This window comes from Arvicanthis niloticus, chromosome 7 (assembly GCF_011762505.2).
Source record: "Arvicanthis niloticus isolate mArvNil1 chromosome 7, mArvNil1.pat.X, whole genome shotgun sequence".
Classification (NCBI taxonomy): Eukaryota; Metazoa; Chordata; class Mammalia; order Rodentia; family Muridae; genus Arvicanthis; species Arvicanthis niloticus.
Genome location: NC_047664.1, coordinates 64,443,164 through 64,462,884, shown reverse-complemented (window position 1 = coordinate 64,462,884; position 19,721 = coordinate 64,443,164). Strand labels below are relative to the sequence as shown.

At 36.9% G+C, this 19,721-nt stretch overlaps 1 protein-coding gene across 3 annotated transcripts in view; it reads right to left on the bottom strand.

Annotated features, from left to right (window-relative positions):
- Window positions 1–19,721, bottom strand: part of Dthd1 (death domain containing 1) — a 77,110-nt gene that overhangs the window by 34,305 nt on the left and 23,084 nt on the right. For all 3 annotated transcript variants that reach the window (XM_076938514.1, XM_076938513.1, XM_034509448.2), the window contains exons 7-8: window positions 17,363–17,652; window positions 11,383–11,621 (exon numbers count right to left, since the gene is read on the bottom strand). In XM_076938514.1, coding sequence (XP_076794629.1) covers window positions 11,383–11,621; window positions 17,363–17,652 — 529 coding nt within the window. The remainder of the gene's footprint in view (window positions 1–11,382; window positions 11,622–17,362; window positions 17,653–19,721) is intronic.

The window sequence follows — 19,721 nt, the reverse complement described above, 5'->3', positions numbered from 1 at the left end:
ATAAACTGAATTTTAAATTAAATTTTCTTTAAAGCCAAGTCATTGATCTTTATGATCAGAATGTTTAACTCTATAACATTTTATTTTTTTATTATATTTTTCATTATTAAAACCAACTTGTCAGATTTTGTCCTTTCCATAAGTCCCTCCACATCCTCTCTTTTCCCCTCCCAACTTTAAGTTCTTTCTTAAAAAAAGAAACAAAAACACAATACAACAAAACTCTCTCAAAACAAGAAACCATTAAACTATATCAAAAAAGAGGAAAAAACCACAGCACCAAATAAATGCACACAGAAACTGTGTAGTCTAATTATATACTGGTCAACTATTCCTGAACATGAGGCCTGTTCTGGAGTGGTTGATATATCCAGTGTCAGTCTATTGGAGAAAACTGATTTTCACTCTCCCAGAAGGTATAAGTAAAAGTTCACTGTTTTTTTTTAAGAGGGCTGACATTTTATTAAAGATGTTGGTTCTAACAGCTTTTCTTTAAAAGTTCACTTCTTAACTTTTAGCTTAATGTTTAGGTTTTCATTCATTTCTTTATTTAAAAAAATACAATAAAATATACTACAACAAGATCAAACAAAACTATCACATTGGAGTTGATCAAGACAAGCCAACAAAGGGAAAAGAGACCAAGAGAAAGCACTAGAATAAAGATAAACTTGTTCATACACTCAGGAGTCCCATAAAAACACTAAACTGGAAGCCATATTGCATTCACTAAGTACCTGGTGCAGACGCACTCAAGCAATGTGCATGCTACTTCAGTCTCTGAGAGCTCATATGAGCTGTGCTCATATAGATTTGCAGGGCCTTCTTTTGTTGGTGTCCTCCATCCTTTCTGATTCTCATGTTCTCTCTGCCTCCTCTCCCTGGGGTTCCCCCAGGTTGTGAGGGGAGTGATTTGTTGAAGACATCTCATTTAGGAAGGACTGAGTGTCCCAAGGTCTCTCATTCTCTGCATAATTTAACACAATTCCTAGTGAATTCACTTTCTGACTGACAGAGGGTGGGCCATAAAGCAATACAGACGTTGCTGAAATTAACTTCAATATACAAAACATGAAAATAAGTTACAGAAAATTCTAAAACTGTTGTAAGTTCATTGTTTCTATAAAAACAACAAAACCCAAATTACCATTTTTCTGATAGAATTTTATACATAAATACACACATACATACATACACACGTGTGTGTATTAAGAATATATTATATACAATGCATATTTACTATACACACACACACACACACACACACACACACACACACATATATATATATATATATCTTAATTTGTTTTCTTATTATCCAGCAATAGGCTAATGAATTTTGTTTTTTAAAATAGTATTTATATTTATTCTGATTTATTCTGAAAATTTTACACATGTATAGAATGTATCTAAATCATATGTGTATCTTCAACCCCAACTCTACCTTCTCCTTGGTCTCCCAACACATTTTTCTTCCAATTAATTTTCTATTTACAAGCCACTAAGTGCATCTAGTGCTACCCATATGTGCTAGTGACACTTTCATTTCTAATCCTAATATAATTACATAAAATAACTACATCTGAAAACTGTAAACAATGTTAAGGTAAACAATGTTGTGATCATGATAAAATTTTTCTCATCTCAGAATCTTCTAATTTACTTAGTTAAGATTCACTTAGCAGTTCAGGTTCTTAAAAAGAATAACATTCTTAAAATTATTCTTAGCATGGTAGGGAGTAGGCAGTGAAAGTCTCAAACCGAGAGAAAGTGATGCATTTTATAAACCACGTCTTGCAGTATCACACTCACAGTTCCTTCCTTTAACCTATTTAACATGATAGAAGAGCAAACGTTGTGACACTTAAAAAAAAAAAAAAACTAGAAATGGCATGACAATATGTCATGAGTTCACAGGGTCTTTTTGTTTGTCTTTTAAAGGAAGTTCAGTCTCAGCAGAAGTTCAGTCAGCATTGCTTATGTAAGCCTGCCACTGAGGTATTACTCAGAACTCCAGCCTCAGGTAGAGTCCAGCTATGTATTCTGGACCTGACTGTATTCAAAGCAAAACCACCAAACAGGTGGGAGAAGTGCAAGGCCATCACAACCCAAGCTGACGAAAAATAACCAAATGTCATGTAGACAGCCATCTAGGTGATTTGAGAAGCACATGTTCTGGCACCAAACACTAACCACTTCCTTCCACTTAAACACTCGATTTTTTTTTTTTTAAAAAAAAAAGGTGCTTTCCTTCTTTCAGCGTACAAATGCATGTAATGTCGACAAAATGTTCTGGAACATTTCTGAAAAGAGTTGCTTCAGGCACAACTTAGAAATGTTTTACTGAAAATGATTGTCTTATGAGGCCTCAGATTTTCACCTATATTGCTGACATGGTCATTTTCAGAAGGGCATCTTGATTATCAAGGAGCACTAAGACCTGCCAGATCATTTTTCACACTTCAACTCAACTTCTTAGGCATCATATAAATAATATCCACGATAGTTTCCTTGAAGGCATCATGGAGTCCAGCTATTTACTATTTTCCTTACTTTAGCTGATGCTTTCCCAGAACTGTAGGCAAAGAGGCTTCTTGTCTTGTGTTGCTCCTCTGCCCAGAACATAATTCACTGTTGGTCTTCTGTAACTGTCCTATTTTAACACACGTCACCAATTATGTTTATTCTCTGATGGTGATTTGTTTCTTTCCTCAACATGTCTCATTTTCTCTACTTATTTTATTACCTATAATATAAACTGTATTTATTAATGCATTTGTACAACAAGCATTCATTGCATCTAACTATGTCAAGCATTGTTCTGTATCCTTGTTATCGAATAATGAAGGAACAGAACAAAGTTCCTCTGCATTCACAAAGCGTATTTAAGTCCTTGCTATGTCAATGTTTCTGCAGTATAGCTAACACCCGAGGCCCCAGTGCTTTAGAAGGAAACAAAGTTAAGCCATGTAAGAAGGCTCTGGAGTGTTGGGTTAAGAAACCAGAAATATATTTACTATTAAATAGATTCAGAGAAGGCTTTAGAGAGAAAATGAAACCTGACCATAAGATGAAGATTGAGGTATTGACATATAGGTAGATGTTAGGAGGGTCATTCAGGACAGAGAAATCCTTAACACACATTTAAATCAATCAGAAGACAGGGTAGACTACAAGCAGAGACAAGCTAATTGTGGGATTAGAGCTGAACAAGTGAAGGGATGGGATACAAAAGCCTGGAATCTTTGAGCCAAGTATGGCATGTAGAGATTTTACAATAGAAGTCCCTTATGAGTGCTGTGTATCTTCTGGACTCAGTATCCTTCAATCTCCATGATATCATGGTCAATTGTGGTTAAAATGATTAATTAGGAATACCAGAGAGAAACAATTGATAAATCTTACTGAACTTTTTAAGAGTAAATTATCAGTTGTTCCATTTTATTTTTAGTTGTGCTTACTTACATCTTACTCTGTCTAATTTATAAACTAAACTTTATCATAGCTATGTGTACACTAAAAATATTATTCACTGAAGTTTCAGCAGTATCAAGCACCCACTGGGAAACATGATGTGGTGGTTTGAACATGCTTGGCCCACACTATTAGAAGGTGTGGCTTTATTGGAGGAAGTGTGTCACTGTGGGGGTGGGCAATGAGACCCTCCTCCTAATCATCTGATAGTCTGTCTTCTCTTAGCAGTCTTCACTCTATGGATTCAAAATGAATATAGGAATATAAATATATGTATTCCAATTCCTAACTTAGGGAAATAGCTACACAGTACTTTTTGGCTTTGATGACTGTATTAGTCAGGGTTCTCTAGGGTAACAGAAATTATGGAATGTCTCTCTATATTAATGGAATTTATTGTGATGATTTACAGTCTGTAGTCCAGCTAACTCAACTATGGGCAGCTGTAAATGGGAAGTTCAAGAATCTAGTAGTTGCTCAGTCCCACAAGGCTAGATGTTTGAGCTGGTCTTCTGTGTAAGCTGGAATCCTGAAGAAGTATGTTCCAAAAGATGTGCTGGCAATTAAGTCCAAGCAGGTGAAGAAGAGTGAGCCTTCCTTCTTCCAATGTTATTATGCAAACCTTCAACAGAAGGTGTACCAAAGATTAAAGGTGTGTACCATGATGATGCCTGGATTTGAGACTTGCTTTGTCTCAGGCTGGCCTTGAACTCAGAGATATACTTTTCTTGTTTCCTGGGATTAAAGGCCTGTACCACCTTGCCTGGGCCTAAGCTTTTTATGGCCACTGTGCCTCAAGATCTCCATGTTAAATTTTGGGTCAGAAGCCTGAGTCTTACAGCTTCAAGGTCTGGATCACAGGTGTGCCCTCCATTTCTGAATTATAGTTCATTCAAGATGTAATCAAGTTGACTACCATGAATAGCCATCACACTTGAAACATATTTCCTGCACACAAACGGAGCCCTTGAGCTGAGAGAAACCAGAGTAATTGCAGTGTTTGGAGCAGACATGTGATCTGAATGATGCTTTGAAAGATACTTTGCCCTTTAAATCAGTGGTTCTCAATCTTCTTAATGCTGCAACATTTTAATACAGTTCTTCATGTTATAGTGACCCCAAACCATAAAATTATTTTCCAGTTTTGCTGCTACTTCATAACTATAATTTTGATACTGTTATGAATCATAATGTAAATACCTGACATGCAGGATATGTGACCCCTGTGAAAGGACTATTCAACCCCCAAAGGTATCATGACTGACAGGTTGAAAACTGCTGCTCTAAATGAAGGATGGGGATAGAAGGGCAAGCCAAGCTTTAGACGGTGATCATTATTCTTCGTTGTCATCTTAGATGGATTTGCGATTGCTGGGAAACATACCTCTGGAGTCTGCAAAGGTATGAACATTGAAGATAGACTGAGAATGGAAGACTCACTATGAATGTGAGATACAAAATACCATAGGATGGGGATCCAGACTGAATTAAAAGGTAAAAAGAAAAAGGAACACTGAGCTGAATGTTTGTTCATCTCAGATTCCTGAAATATATCAATAGGAACACCTCAGTGCTGTACCAGTGAACTACCCTTGTCACCAAGCCTTCCTGTCCTGATGGACTCTCACCTCTATCTGAACAAGAATAAGTTTTTTTTTTCCTTAGCTTGTTTCTCATAAGTTCACAGTGACAAGAAAATTATATATTATGCAATTTATACAGGAGCATTATTTTACATTAGGCTCTTGCTATACCAAACATCGTTTTTAAAGGAGTAAATATGTGAATGAGCAAAATATGGAGGTAGAAGGGTATAAGGTACTCTCACAAACAGGAAGCAAACAAGTACAAGTTACAGATGATCTTCACTGTTTGAGGAACTTTACTGTACATTAGCATTTTACCTTGTGATTGCTTGTGTGCAAATATATGTGTGCAACTATATACACACAGAGCACATAGTGACTACTTGATGACACACTGTGTGAGGTGCTTACTCTTTAAATATTTGTGAAGTCTTGAACTCATGCTTATAAAATATATTCAGTCTGTAACCCTGTTAACTATCACCTAATTCTCTAGACCTTCCCAACATAGGGTAGGCATACTTGTTGTAAGGGTTAAATGTTAGTATGTTTTAAACTAGGATCATGTCAGAGGAAGAGATATTCAAACTGTTTGTTCTAAGTAGTGTTTAACATTATTAACTTCTTGCACTTATGGAAATTATGCCTCAACATTTATTTTGTTAAAAGCAGTCACTATTTGCCTTCTGTGGTACTTCTGTTTACTGGCAAGTGAAACATTTTAATTCTGCTTAGCTGAGCTGGGTGTTTTTAATTCTAATCTTTGTGGAAGAAGTCTGTTTTCACAAAACAAAGGTCATGGTTTCAATTCCCATTTAGGTATTCACTGGTTTATAAAGAGGAAAAACACTTCCTCAGCCACAGATTCTTTCTCAGCCCTGTGGAACTTATTTGCGAAAGTTTTGTGTAAAAGTTAGGCCAAGAGTGTGAATCTGGAAAGCCCTGTATAAACCCATCTGGTAAGAAAGGAAAGTACAGATGGCATATTGATAGTCAATTTGTCTACAAAAAGAAGCAGATATTTAACATGTTCTATCTTTAAAGGGATGGTGTAGTTTCAGGATGATAAGTTTCAAGGTTGAATACTTTTAAGACTTGTAGAAATGACCTCATCGATCTAGTTATTCATAAAACACTTTCTAAAATTATGTATCTACCAGGTACTGTATGGTAAAGTTGAGTAAAGAAATGTGTGCATCTATATTGTCAATTGTGTCTTCCCAATTGGAGAAACAAAGCTCTCAGTAAGAGGTTTCTTCTCCTGAATGATACCAAAAGAGAAGAGGGAAGGAGAGGAGAAAGATGGAAATATGGATTGGGGAAAAAATAAAGAAAGAATGGAAAATAATGGAAAGAAGGGAGGAAGAAATGGAGGAAGGAAAGAAGGAAGGAAAGGGAAGGGAAGGACAGAGGGAAGGAAGGAGGAAGAGGGGGATGAATGGAGGAATGGAGGGAGGGAGAAAGATTCAGAAATATTGTGTAGGCTCTTCTACAACATGCTTATGTTTCTTTAAGGAAAACACTAGTGTGTTCCCAGCTTGAACTATGTCTTTTCTAGCCACATGCTTGTGATCAACTTTATAGTACCGTGTTTACTCTTTCCTTTGGAGAGGACTTCATATGAACTCACAGAGCATTTAGTTGATTATCTCCAAGATAGTAGTGGTAATGGCACTATTTAAAAAGTAGGCAGCTTTTGTGTGATGTCGCTATTGCACCAAACATGGTGTGTAGTGAGTGAGGCTATAGATGAGTTTACTTTCCCAGAAGGAAAGGAGAGGAGAGGCGAGGAGAGGAGAGGAGAGGAGAGGAGAGGAGAGGAGAGGAGAGGAGAGGAGAGGAAAGGAGAGGAGAGGCGAGGCAAGAAAGAAGAGAGAGAGTGAAGAGAGGAAATAAAGAGGGGGAAGAAACAGTGAGAGCGAGATCCCAGCTAGCAGCTATCTCAGTTGTATCTTATTCTCTCTGTCATTTAAACAAATTGTGTAGTGCATCCCTGACAGAGTCTTACCATTTTGTTCTGGTGGGCAATCAAGAACACTGACAATAAATTGTATTGTTTTGGAGTTTCTGAGACCTTCCTGGCCAACAACTCATAGGAAGGTGTTTTGCATCTGGTATGGCTGCTTGGAGCAGAATAACCATATTCATATACCATTTATTAGTCTTATTTTCATACTTCCTAATACTTCCAGAATAGCCACCCATACAGGAAATGTACCTCCATTTCAAGCTTTTTAAACTCATTTTTTAAAGGTATACAGCAATAGCCGTCAGCATGTTTCTACGTCTACTTTTGGATTTTGGTAGCCTTCCCAACCCCATCAATTACCCAATCCCATCTAGGTAGATTGGTTTTCCATCCTGAAACTGTGTGTACTTTGCTATTTATTGTTCATTCTATATTTATTGTTTCCTTGCCTTAGTGCTTTCTTCCCAATGCCCCTTTCTTGATTCCTAGTAGATAATTACATTTATACCCATAACTAGTTCTGCTTTCAGCACACAGCAGAAATGTATCCTTTTGAAGATGGTGGCAATTAATGCAGAGACTCATATTTACTGAAAATGCGAAGAATAAGTGACAGATGAGTACTTGGTCTTAAATAAGATATTTGCACATATATACGCACACACTTAAGCACCTGAAGGCCCAGAGAATGATGCAGAGAAGAGGTAAAAAAAAAAAAATCCTTAAGAGACAGAAAATGGGAACGAGTGCAGTAAGATTCTGCCATATAGATTTGACATTGTAGTCATAGACATGAGCAATAGCTATGATTGGGTTCTTCGGGTTTCCACCATGGATACAGGGGAAACCCATGAACCCCAGTCCCTTTCCAAAGAGCTAATGACTGTTAACAGCTGTTAGAGTAGAGCATGTATCATTTTCTCTAATGGATTTTGTATCAGTATTTCTCAGGGATTGGTAATCCCCCAATAAAATGTCAAACTAATTTCCACAGAAGCTAATAAAAAACAGTGCGGTTGGAAAGAATTTTAAATTGTCTGTTGAGAAACAGTAAGCAAGGCATTGCAATGGAATGTGGTAGCTGTAACAACAGATGAAGTGCAGAATCTGTGGCTGTCCATGTCAGAAACACTGAGCTTGGAATAAAGAGTGAAGTCAGGACAGCTTCCTGGGAGATGTCATACTGAGGCAGAAACACAAGAGGTGGGCAACAGAAGCAGGCAGATGAGTGAACAGTGTGTGTCAAGGTCAAAGCAGGAAAATATCTCATGACATGTTTATGGTGATGAGACATAAACTTTCACAGAGGAAATCTGTATAAACTTGTAAGTTAGCTATCTTGCCTAATTCACCTAATTATTTTATGAAGAATCATACAGGCCACAGAGGAAATACAGATAAAGGAATGTTGAGTCTATTTCATGTGTGCATACACACACACACACACATACACACACACACACACACACACACACACACACACATATACATCATATACATATTCACATTCTCTGTACATAAGATCTCTCTCCCAATTGTCTGACACCATGGAAATAAACTCTCAAGCCTTACTGCTAGGAAGGTCTACTGCGCTCTAATTTGTCTCCTAATCACACCATAGCTTTAGAAGAGCAACAAAGCTTTCTGAAAAAAAAAAAACAAAAAACCAAAAATATGTGCTCAACTAAGCAGCCTAGAGAGCAGCCCTGATAGGTATTCTCTACTCCAAATCTTAATATGTTCACCAGATCAACTCCTCACTCTGACAGGCAAGGGTTTGCATGCTAAAATACTAGTCTGAGAATATCACAGTGCCACAGCCCTGAGTTGTGACCCTCAGGGAAGCTGATGGGGGCTGGATATGAAGTCCCTCTAACATGTCTGCGTCAGGTTCATCATTTAGGACAGGACATAGCCAGGACAGACTAGGTCTAAATACTACAAAATAAACCCAAAGATGGTTACAGGTTAAATAATGACTAGTACATGGGGGAATAAGAAGAGCAAATAACATGTGAGCAGAGACTTGAACATTAGAGAAGCAACTACAGACCTACATTCAAATTTTTCCATTTTAGGCAATCTGAAATAATTATTGTGTGAGGTGATGGCTATGCTAATTATCACAGCTTGATCATCCCATGTTATACATATATAAAAAGACCCTACCTAACAAATATACATGTATTTTGGTTACCGCGGATGGTGATTGAACCCAGAACCTCACACATGCTAAGCACATGCTCTATCACTCAGTTACATCCCAGACAATATATGCACAATTATTATGTCCATGAACATCAAAATAAGAGCTAGAGACACTGTTCAGTGAAGAAAGAAGAGAACCAACTTCTGCAGCTTTTCCTAAGACCTCCACTCTGGCGTACACACACACACAGTGACTGGAGAGAAATCACAAATAAATATAGAGACAAATCTGCAGATGCACAAATGGGAGTGGATCTTGCTTTAGATGACTATACTGTCCTGAACATAACTCAGATTTTTACCATCAATTGTTGACTAGCACGTGCCTTCCTGCTCAGAATCCCAGTGCCTCCTTCAAACCATCAGTGCAGAGGAGGCTGCTTTTGTTTGGCTGGTGTCCATGCTATGCTGTTTGCTAACTTTTCCCAGTAGTTTGTCTACGTTCTTTCAACTTCTACAACTTCTATGGAGAATCTAGTTATCTGCACTTCTCTTCTGTTTTCTGGGCTAAAAAATAGATGTTTTATCTGCTTAGGAGGCAACCGTGAAGAGGTTGATGAACACCTACCTGGCAAACAAATTTTCTGTGTGGGATTCCCTCGTCTACACATTGCCCTAAGATCCTGGACAACAGGATTGAACCTGCACTGTCTCCACTCCCAGTAACACACTCCCAGTAACACAAGAACAACGGCATTGCATCATGAGCTTCTAGGAGGATTTATTTAATGACACAATGCATATAAAATCACTTGAAAAGATTTTTGTGTTTTGGAAGTTATGTTAATGGCCTTAATTGAAATGTGAATTTCTGCTAAGGTATTTAAATCTCTCACCCTAATAAAACGCATTCCATTTTCCTGCTGTAAGCCAGATTTTTCTTCGTGTCTAATGGTTACATTCCCATGGACAGAGAAAAAGGTAATGTAATCATCACAAAATATCTACTGTGTTTAGTTTCCGGCAATGCTATTTCCAACCTCTAAACAACTATTAATGCATTATTTTACCATTACCTAATCGGGTCTAATCTTATAATACAGTTTTATATACATGTTTTACATATTCCATTAGGTTACATTCATTTAGAAAAGTATTATTGCACAGAAACAGAATTTCAGATACATATTACAATTGATTTGTGTAACATTTAACCTGATCAAATAAAATATTACAAGTGAGCCATTTCATCATCATAAACGAATTAAGATTCATTAATATATCATTAGTGACACAAAATTTCTTTTTTTATGGCTAGCCATGTGTGGACTGTAGACCACTCTTGACAACATAGCTTCTGACTACATTTTATTTCTGTAGTTCAGGATTTATAATGACGCACAAGAGAGCACATCCCTTTTCGGAAGTACAGTTTATGTTTGTTAATTAAGGACTACAAAAGCTGGCTGTGATGGTTCACACACATGTACTCCTAGCACTTGGAATTTAAGCAAGGGGAGTTGGTCATCCTCAGCTGCATAGGAATTTCTGAATAGTGGGCTATATGAGACACCTAAAAAAACATACAAAATCTGTATATGGAAAATGTGTTGCTGAGATTGAAAACACAAAAGGTAAAAACAGAAAAAATAATTTAGCTTTCTTTAGAAGTAACAAATGTTTTCTTGCAAGACAGTAATAACATGATTTTTTAGCATTATTTTTCATTGTTAATATAAGTTACCTATACTCTTACATGGAAATAAGTTACTTATACAATAAAAAAAATGTGTATATGTTTTCATGTGTTCGATTTGTCTAGAAAATAATTTAATCTGATTTTCAGTTTTCCTGAAGTTATTTTGATCCTATTGCCATGTTCAGAATGATTCTGTTCATCAAGTAGTCTAAAATGCACTCAGTGTTTTCATAAAAGTTGTCTCAGTAACTCAGATGATGTCTCAGAAGATGAATGGCATTGTGTGCACATTCATTAACAAAATACTATAAAGAACCAATCAGCAAACATTGCTCTAGTTAGAAAAACTAACACCAACAATAGCAGAAACCCTGATACATATTCTATTACTCTAGAACTGATCCTTTATCAAATTTATTATTATGTTTTGTAACCTTCTACATCCATTTACTTGAAGAACTCATTGTAACAGAAGCTGTTACATAGGAAGACTACTGCTAACTTACCTTTGGCAATTTCAGTGGCAATTTGCAAACTGGAAACTGATAAAGATTCTCATGAAGTGTTTGATCCAAGTTGGGGACAATCTTCTCTCTGGGTACTTTGTAGACTGTAATGGTGCCTTTATAATGAGGGCAGCTATAGTTCCCGAATTTATCCACCTCTTTGATGTGGAGTTCGAGCCTGGGTGTTCTCTGCAGGTGAAAAATGAGCTTGTAGTCTTTCCCATAATCCTTCCCATTGCCTAAAAACGAGATGCATTTGTCACTAGTAAGATAATTGGTTCGCTTTAATTTTCTGAAATCTCAGTGACATACCATTTATCAAATATTGTAAAAATGTCTTGCGTGCTATCGTTGCTTTTGAACATATAACCTAACAGCCATGGCAGGTTACTGGACGTTACTAGGGGGACTCCTCTTCTGTCACAGGGCCACGTTTTTCTGCAAGTTTCCACAACTAATAATTTTCCCTTTTCTTTTTCCTCCTCATAGTTTTCAAACATGAAACTTTTGAAAATATTCATTTCCTAATATTTAAAAAGTTATTTTTACTCTCCAACAATCATATTTCCTCTTTCTCTATGCTGTTTCTATCAGTGTACACTGCCATGGCCTCGCATAGGATATTCAAGTAGTTCATTCTCCTGTGACGTTTGGCAGTTTAAGTGTAAATTAAAATTAAATTCAAGACCATTTAAAAATTCAACTTCTGGGCCTCCTAGGTGGCTGAACAGGTAAAGGTGTTTGCCATGAAGCCTGAATATTTTATTTCAATCCCCAGATTCCACATAGTAGAAGGAGAGAACAAATCCTTGCACGTTGTCCTCTGATCTCCCCATAAACTCACTGGCACACACACACACACACACACACACACACACACACACACACACTAAATGGTTTAAATGTATTTTAATAATTCAACTTCTCAGTCACTCTGCACATACTTACAATGCTTGATGGCTACCATTGCATGGTTTTCTTAGTTTCTTTTTTGTTTGTTTGTTTGTTTGTTGTTTTGGTGGTTTGTTTGTTTTTCTGTTTGTTTGTTTGAGACAAGGTCTGTGTAGCCTTGGCTGTCCTGAAACTCACTTTGTAGACCAGGTTTACATAAAACTCACAGGGATCCCCCTGCCTCTGACTCCTAAATGTGGGAATTAAAAGGGTGTACCACCACTGCCTGGTTAATGGTTTTCTTAGTAAAGAGCACAGAAATAGAAGATTCCCACAATTATTGAAAAAGACAGTGCTATTGTACAACTTCCAAGTGAAATAGTTACTAGATTTGTTGAAATTATTAAGAAAATTTGGTGGATGCTCTTAAAACAAAGACATAGATAAGTCTTTTTGTTGAAAATAACAAAATTTTGTTAAACAAGAACTTCACTTCTAGCTTATAGAGCTTCCTATTGCAATAGCAGAAAGGATATTACTGCGCCCTCTGACAGGATATGCCTGTGTTACAGTAGCACATCTTTAGGAAGCTCTGATGGAGCAACTGAGGTTGCATGTTTGGACTGTAAAAGTGAAGAGTCAACTTCAGCCTCCACCATTTTTTCAGTATGGTAATGTCTGCCCAGTGCTCACACTTGGAGAACTTTGAGGCCCTCCTCTTCCTCATGTTTAAAATGGGAGAAATAACACTTGCTTTCTAAGATTACCTTTTAAAATGACCTTACATAATATGAATAAAATAATTGCTCACAGACGTGGTATATATCAAATGCTGAATAAATTACACCACAAAAGCAAAGGGAAAAAATGGATGCTGTTATTCTGCATCTGTATGCAAACAAAAAGTTACATTTGCAATGAAACATCAAACTGAATTTCAACTCTCCAAGAATCCACAAAGCCAGTGACCCTTAGCTATCTCTTGCGCAATGAATGCTTTCTGTTTCACCCAAAGGGAAGAATTCAGTAAAAGATGTAGAAGACATTTCTGTTTTCCTTCTGTGGCTGCTAAAAGGCCTTCTGGTAAATTTCTAAACTACAGTTAAAAGCAGCAATAGAATGGTTCTCAGTTACAGAAAGGACTCTGAGTAAACTTTGTGTAAGATTGCATCTTGGCAATCTAACTAGTTGAGCAAAGCAGATTTCTAAAACAAAAGAATGACTTACTTGGGGGAGGGTTCTTAAAAAGGTTTTATACTAGTTTTTAAATATGTTATTCTGAGTGATTAAAATGTATCTGAATTTTAAATTCAAATTTTTGGATCTTTTGAGTAACATCTTTTAGGTCTGTGTTTTGTACCCCAAAATCTATCAAAAGAAATGGCACAACTTTGATCTCAGTAGGCTTTCACTGAAGAGGTATCATTTTTGTCACTTCAAAAGCATTATTTTCCCTTCCATATTTATAATTGCTCAAAAATGATGATTAATATTCAGGATACAAGGATGTGGAGCTAAGCCTATATTGGTTTAATTCAGATCTAGGATTGGTAAACCTATCATTGCCAGTCAACTCATTTTAAAAATTAGTAGTATGTGTAATGGAACCCTAAAGTCTCATCTGTAAATAAAACAGGGATAAAATTTTTGAGACTTTACCTGTAACAGGTACATAATCTCAAATACAGCCTTTTATGATATATTTTATAGTTGGCCTTGTATTGTTGCTAAAATAGAACACTATATTTTGAGGGCCACCATTTTATGATAAAAAGAAACAAATAAAGAAATAACAGTATTTTTTCCTCATTCTCTGACACATATAAAGAAATTAAAAGTGACTTATTTCTCACTGTGAGGACAGCCTTGGCTAGCTGAACTTTGGAGAGGTTTTCCCCAAACTCAACCTACAGGACACATAGTACCTAGCAGAGAATTGAAACAATCACCATTCCACAAATACTTGCCTTTAAAAAAAAAAAAAAAAAAGTATTTACATTTTGTGAGTAACAGGAGGTTTCTTACAGTAATACATATTTTCTCAGAAATGATTGTTAAATATATTTTCTTGACATCATAGGAAGGAAGTACACATACATGAATGAGTGATTTCACTAGAAAAGGCAAATGAGGAAGCAAAAGTACTAGCTGTATGAGGAACCAAAGGATCCTGAGAGAAACAGCGGCTCTGCGTACTTCTATGACTCTGACCTGCTATCCGCAACTTGTACCTCGAAGGTCTTTCAAGGCCTTAACAGAAATGGCTCAGTCTCCTTACTTGGTCTCTTCACTTCAACCCTCACCTTGCAGTTTATTCCCAACAGAGTTGTAGTATAGCTTGACTCTTGTTACACCAGTATGGACCATCCATCTGTCTCAAACGAAATCTCAGGCACAGTCTTTGCAATGCCTGAACTGATCCATTCATCCCCCACTGTCTTTTAACGTGCCTTGTAATCCTGCTTTCTCAGCATTTGGTGGTTCTCAACAGAAAATTTACATGGACATGTAATGACTATGGCTGGGACATACTTCCTGAGATGGATAGGGAATCTACTTAACAGCCTTCTGTGATCATTGTTTAAAACTGTAACTCTTACCCTTCTTTATGTTTCCTGCTTTGGCTTTCTGCAGTGTGCATCTTATTAACAAGCATTATATTCCCTTAGTTACTTATTCTGGCTTGTGTCTAGATGACAATAAGCATAATAGTGGATGCTTTTTCCTGAGTAGATAAAAGGATGACTAATTTAACATGCTACCCGTGGATATAGCAGAATCACTTCCTGAGGCCAGAGGACATAAGACACTGAGAACATATTGAATGCACACAGGCTTGCACAGAGCATTTCTAAACATGAGGAGTAAGACAAAGGAATCATTTACATAAAACTTTCTTAAAGAAATTGCTAGCATTTTCTGTGCCCTAAAAGAGGTTCTTAAGGGTCATGCAACAAAATGTTTAAGTGCTGTATTGATATCTCTAACAGACTTGAAATGAAAGCATGTTCTATCTCTGTCCTGATGAATGACTAGCAAATTATAAAGACCAAGATAAACTAAATTTCTTTGATTTCATCTCAGGACTAGGACCAGTGTTTATGACTTATAAACCTTTCTAAAAAGAGTCATCTGTGTGGTATATCTGTAGGTCAGAAGATTTTTAAAGGACAGTTGTCTAAATTCATCAATTAATTTATTAATTTATTTGACATTAATTCATTCAATCTTCCCAATTACTAGTACAGTGCTAGGACTTCTATTTTCACTTCTACTTACAGAATTTCTTCTTACTGCCCTGTACTATCATAGGTAATGGGTGTTACATGGTTCACCCAACAAGACTACCCACTTCCAATGAGAGTTTTGGAGTCATTTTTTGAATAAGAAATTCAATGATATGCATATTGATTTATAAATACACAGAGAGTATTACATCAAGTCAAATGCATAGCAAGGTTCCTGATTCAGAAATCCCCACAAAATCCACCCTTTAATTTTCCTTCTTACCTCACCATTATAAGTTTGCCTTTGACATTCTACTTTACTTGAGGAAGGAATTGGAAATAGGAAGTCTTTGGTGAAGAAAGAACGCCCAAATCACAATTCCACCAATGAAATTTGGTTCTCGCTCTCTCTCTCTCTGTTTTAGCTATTTCTTTCTCCTTCTTTTTTTATTCTTTTCATCTCTTGTTTCACTGTTGTGTATCTTTTTCACTCCTTACCTCCCATTACTCCCTCCTCCCCGGCCCTTTTCCAGTTCTACCATCTATTCTTTTTCCTCATAATGCTCATCCATCTTTCATTTATTCTATAGTCATTGAAAGATGGGAGCTCGTAGGCTCAGAGAACATCAGACAATGGAGACATGCTCATTGTCACATAAAGTTTTATTTTAGTGAAGACTGTTTCCTGGGAGTATGGATAAAACACAAACTTAGAAGTCAATCATTTCTAATTTTAATGCCACTTAAAATGGGGACAAAAAGTAACACTGGGAAAGCATAGGAATGAAAAGTCTGCAGGGTGTATCACCCAAGTCTAACATTTTTAAGCTTCTTTTGTACCTCAAACAGCATTACAAATGCAGAATATACTTTACAATATGTAAAATAAGGCCAGACATGGTGGCACACTTCTTTAATCCCAGTACTCAGGAGGCAGAGGCAGGGGATCTCTGTGGGTTTGAGGCAAGCCTAGTCTACAAATCGAGTTCAGGACAGGCTTGTTACATAGAGAAACCCTATCTCCAAAAACAAAACAAAAAAACTGTAAAATTAAGTGTGGTGTGTGTGTGTGTGTGTGTGTGTGTGTGATTTATAATAAAGAATTACATGCCATACTTTTATTCGTATCTCTTGAAAGTTCATTGACCTATGTTAGACTCTTTGTAGAACACATTAAAGAATTTGGAGGTAGTTTTAGGTACAATGGGCAGTAATATAGTTCTATCATAAGAGTTGCAAACAGTTGCTACTGGGTAGTATCATTTTCATACAAACTTCAAATTTTGAAAATATGTCAGAAACACACAATGTACTTCACATATTTAACAGCATGACCTAGCAACCCAATGTTTCACCTAATATTGGTTCTTTTCCCCTCAAGACTGGGTGGCCAACTAGGAGATGTGACTTCATAGAAAGTACCATTCCTGAAGCCACTAAGTTGGAGAAAGATCAAAACTCAGAATATTCCGCTTCTGCTTGAATGTGTACTGCCTTTGTATATCATAAAGTCAACCATTTTACATCAAATCATAAGTGAGGAGCCATCTGTCATGTGTCTCCAGAAATATTACTGTGTGGAAACATATTCATATTATTGAGTGGAAGCTAACGAGTTGTCATGAGGAAGAGGAGATGCTAGTCTGAACTCAGAAAGCAATCGTAGAGAAGGCTTGTCCCAAAATAATACCACCTGAAATCATTCCATAAACACACACACAGCCCTAAAAAGATTAGTCTCTGAATGTTTCCCTAAATTCTCTAAAAGAAGAACTTTTTTAATAACACAAGTTTGAGGTGCTGCATCTAACATTTGTGGCTGATAGTCTGTATAATATGTAAGAATATTTCCTCATACTTACTTGAACCAAATATGTTTCCAGTAAACCTTAAAAGAAGTTGTTCTCCTTCTCTTACTTGGAAATGTCTAGATGATTCTGGAAGTCCTCCAAACCCTTCTGAGCATAAGTTCTTCAGTGCCAGATTTAACTCCTTAGAGGGTACTGCTAAAATAACCACTCTATGAGGATTGTCCTTCTGATGTGACAGTACAACACAGGCAGTGGTGCTGAGGGAGGCTTCCTCTAAAGACTTGACAAAAGAAACCAAGTGGCTATTGTCCACTGGGGAAGACAGGTGGAGAACTATAAACCTGTGCAAAGGGAAAGAGGCAAGACCTGAGTGGAGATGAAACATTCAGACACCATAGACCCAAGGAAAAAGTTACTTTTACTAACTTTGACTTAAAGCTAACATTCTGATTGCCAATTAGCAATATTCATAAAGGATTTTAGGGAAACTCTGGCAGTCAAGAAACCAGTTCACATCAACTAAGCTCTTTGTTGTCTTTATCTGTCTTTTTGTCTGTGTGTCTGTCTGTGGTTTTTATATGCATCTGTTTCTGTGGGTGTATATAACTGTAAGTTTGGATGTGTGGGCACATGTATGTGCATGCATGAGGGAAAATGAGGTCAATGTTAGATGTTAGGTATTTCTCTTCAGCCTACTCTTCCTTATTATTTGAGACAGACTGTCTCAATGAACCCAAAGACTTCATCATGTTTCCTAGGCTATCTGGCCAATGAGTTCCAGAGATCTGCCTGTCTCTTTTCTTAGTAATGGAGTTGCATATGTTAACTGTCATGCTAAGGCTCTTGAATGTTGGGGAACTGAACTTAGATCCTCTTGTTTGCTTAGCAGGAACTTTATTGACTGAGATCTCTCCTTAGGTCTCAAGTTAAATTCCAGAAATGTGCTTTTGGTTATTTTCATGTGGTTTCTTCTTGCTATGGAGCCCAGCCAGCCTTGAACACACAGTGGTCCTTCCTCAAGTTTCTTTCTACATAAGATTACAAGTGAGTACTATCATATCCCTCTCTAAAACATATCCTTAAAGTAACCATCCTGTCTCAGCTGAACTCTAAATGTGCCCCACATGTTTTAATTATAGAGTCATGCATCCCGTAGCATTTTAATCAGTGACTGAAAGCATGTACATGGGTGGTCCTATAAGAATATAATGGAGTTAAGAAATTCTATCACTTAGTGAGGCTGTGGTGTGAAGACACCACAGTACAAGCATATTACCTACACGTTTGAGGCAGTGTTGGTATGAGAAATCTATTGCCCTGCCAACTGTATGAAATTAGGGCACATATAATTATGTGCACTACATGATACTTGATGTTAATAATCAACAACTATGTTACTGGCTTTTGGATTTACTATAATGTATTTTTATCATTAGTTTAGAAAGTACTCTATCAACATAAGTGTGCTACCCAGAACGGGTCCAGAAGAAAATACTGCAATCATAGAAGAGGACAGTTCCTACTATGTTGTTGGTCTTAAAAAGCTAGGATGACTCTAATTCAATAGTACTAGCGTAATTCCAAAGAGTATTCAGAATGAGAAGAAGCACATGCACTGTATGAGAAGTATTCTAGAACCGTAAGCTAATAGCTCAATTTGTGACACTTTGTTACAGCACCCCATGAAACTGATACAGACTTAGATCCCAGACTGGGCAAGTTAATCCTTGATCATTCTCTAGAGAATAGAAGCCCTTATCCAAAGCAGTCTTTTCCCACAAACAAGAACTGCCAGGTTGAACCATCAAAGCTGTCTACTGAGTATACCAAAGTTCCCCTGAGGCACCAGGCTGGGGAAAATCCAAGTAAAACCAGCTCTTCCACTGTCTTCCCTGGATCTCTCTGCTTCTTTTATTTGCTCACAAGATTCATTCAATTGCCCTCTCATCTCACATTGTGTGCAGAATTCAGCTTAGGATAATCATACAGGTAAGGTTGTCATTATGAAATGAAACCTATCTTTAGACATGGGATTGTCTTCTTTACAAGTATCTACACCTCATATCCCTTAAAACTGTCTAACATGTTCATTTAATGGACCGTCTAGAGAACATGAAAATGAGGACATTAAATGAAGGAACTGAAATAACAAATTCAGTTTATATCCAAATAGTTATGAGATGAGCATAATAAGAACAGTTAATTACTCTCCTGTGGTATTTAAGAAATGAAGGTGCTGTTCTGAAACTATTTTGGGCTTAAGAGAAAGCTATAAAAATAAACTGATGTTGCAAGGTGTTTTGAAAGCCCTACTTAATGCTATCCTGAGCAGAAATGCAATCAGAAGACCCACATCAATTGTGGTTTGAATTTCTAAAGTATACCCTAAAAGACAGCTTACATTTCTATC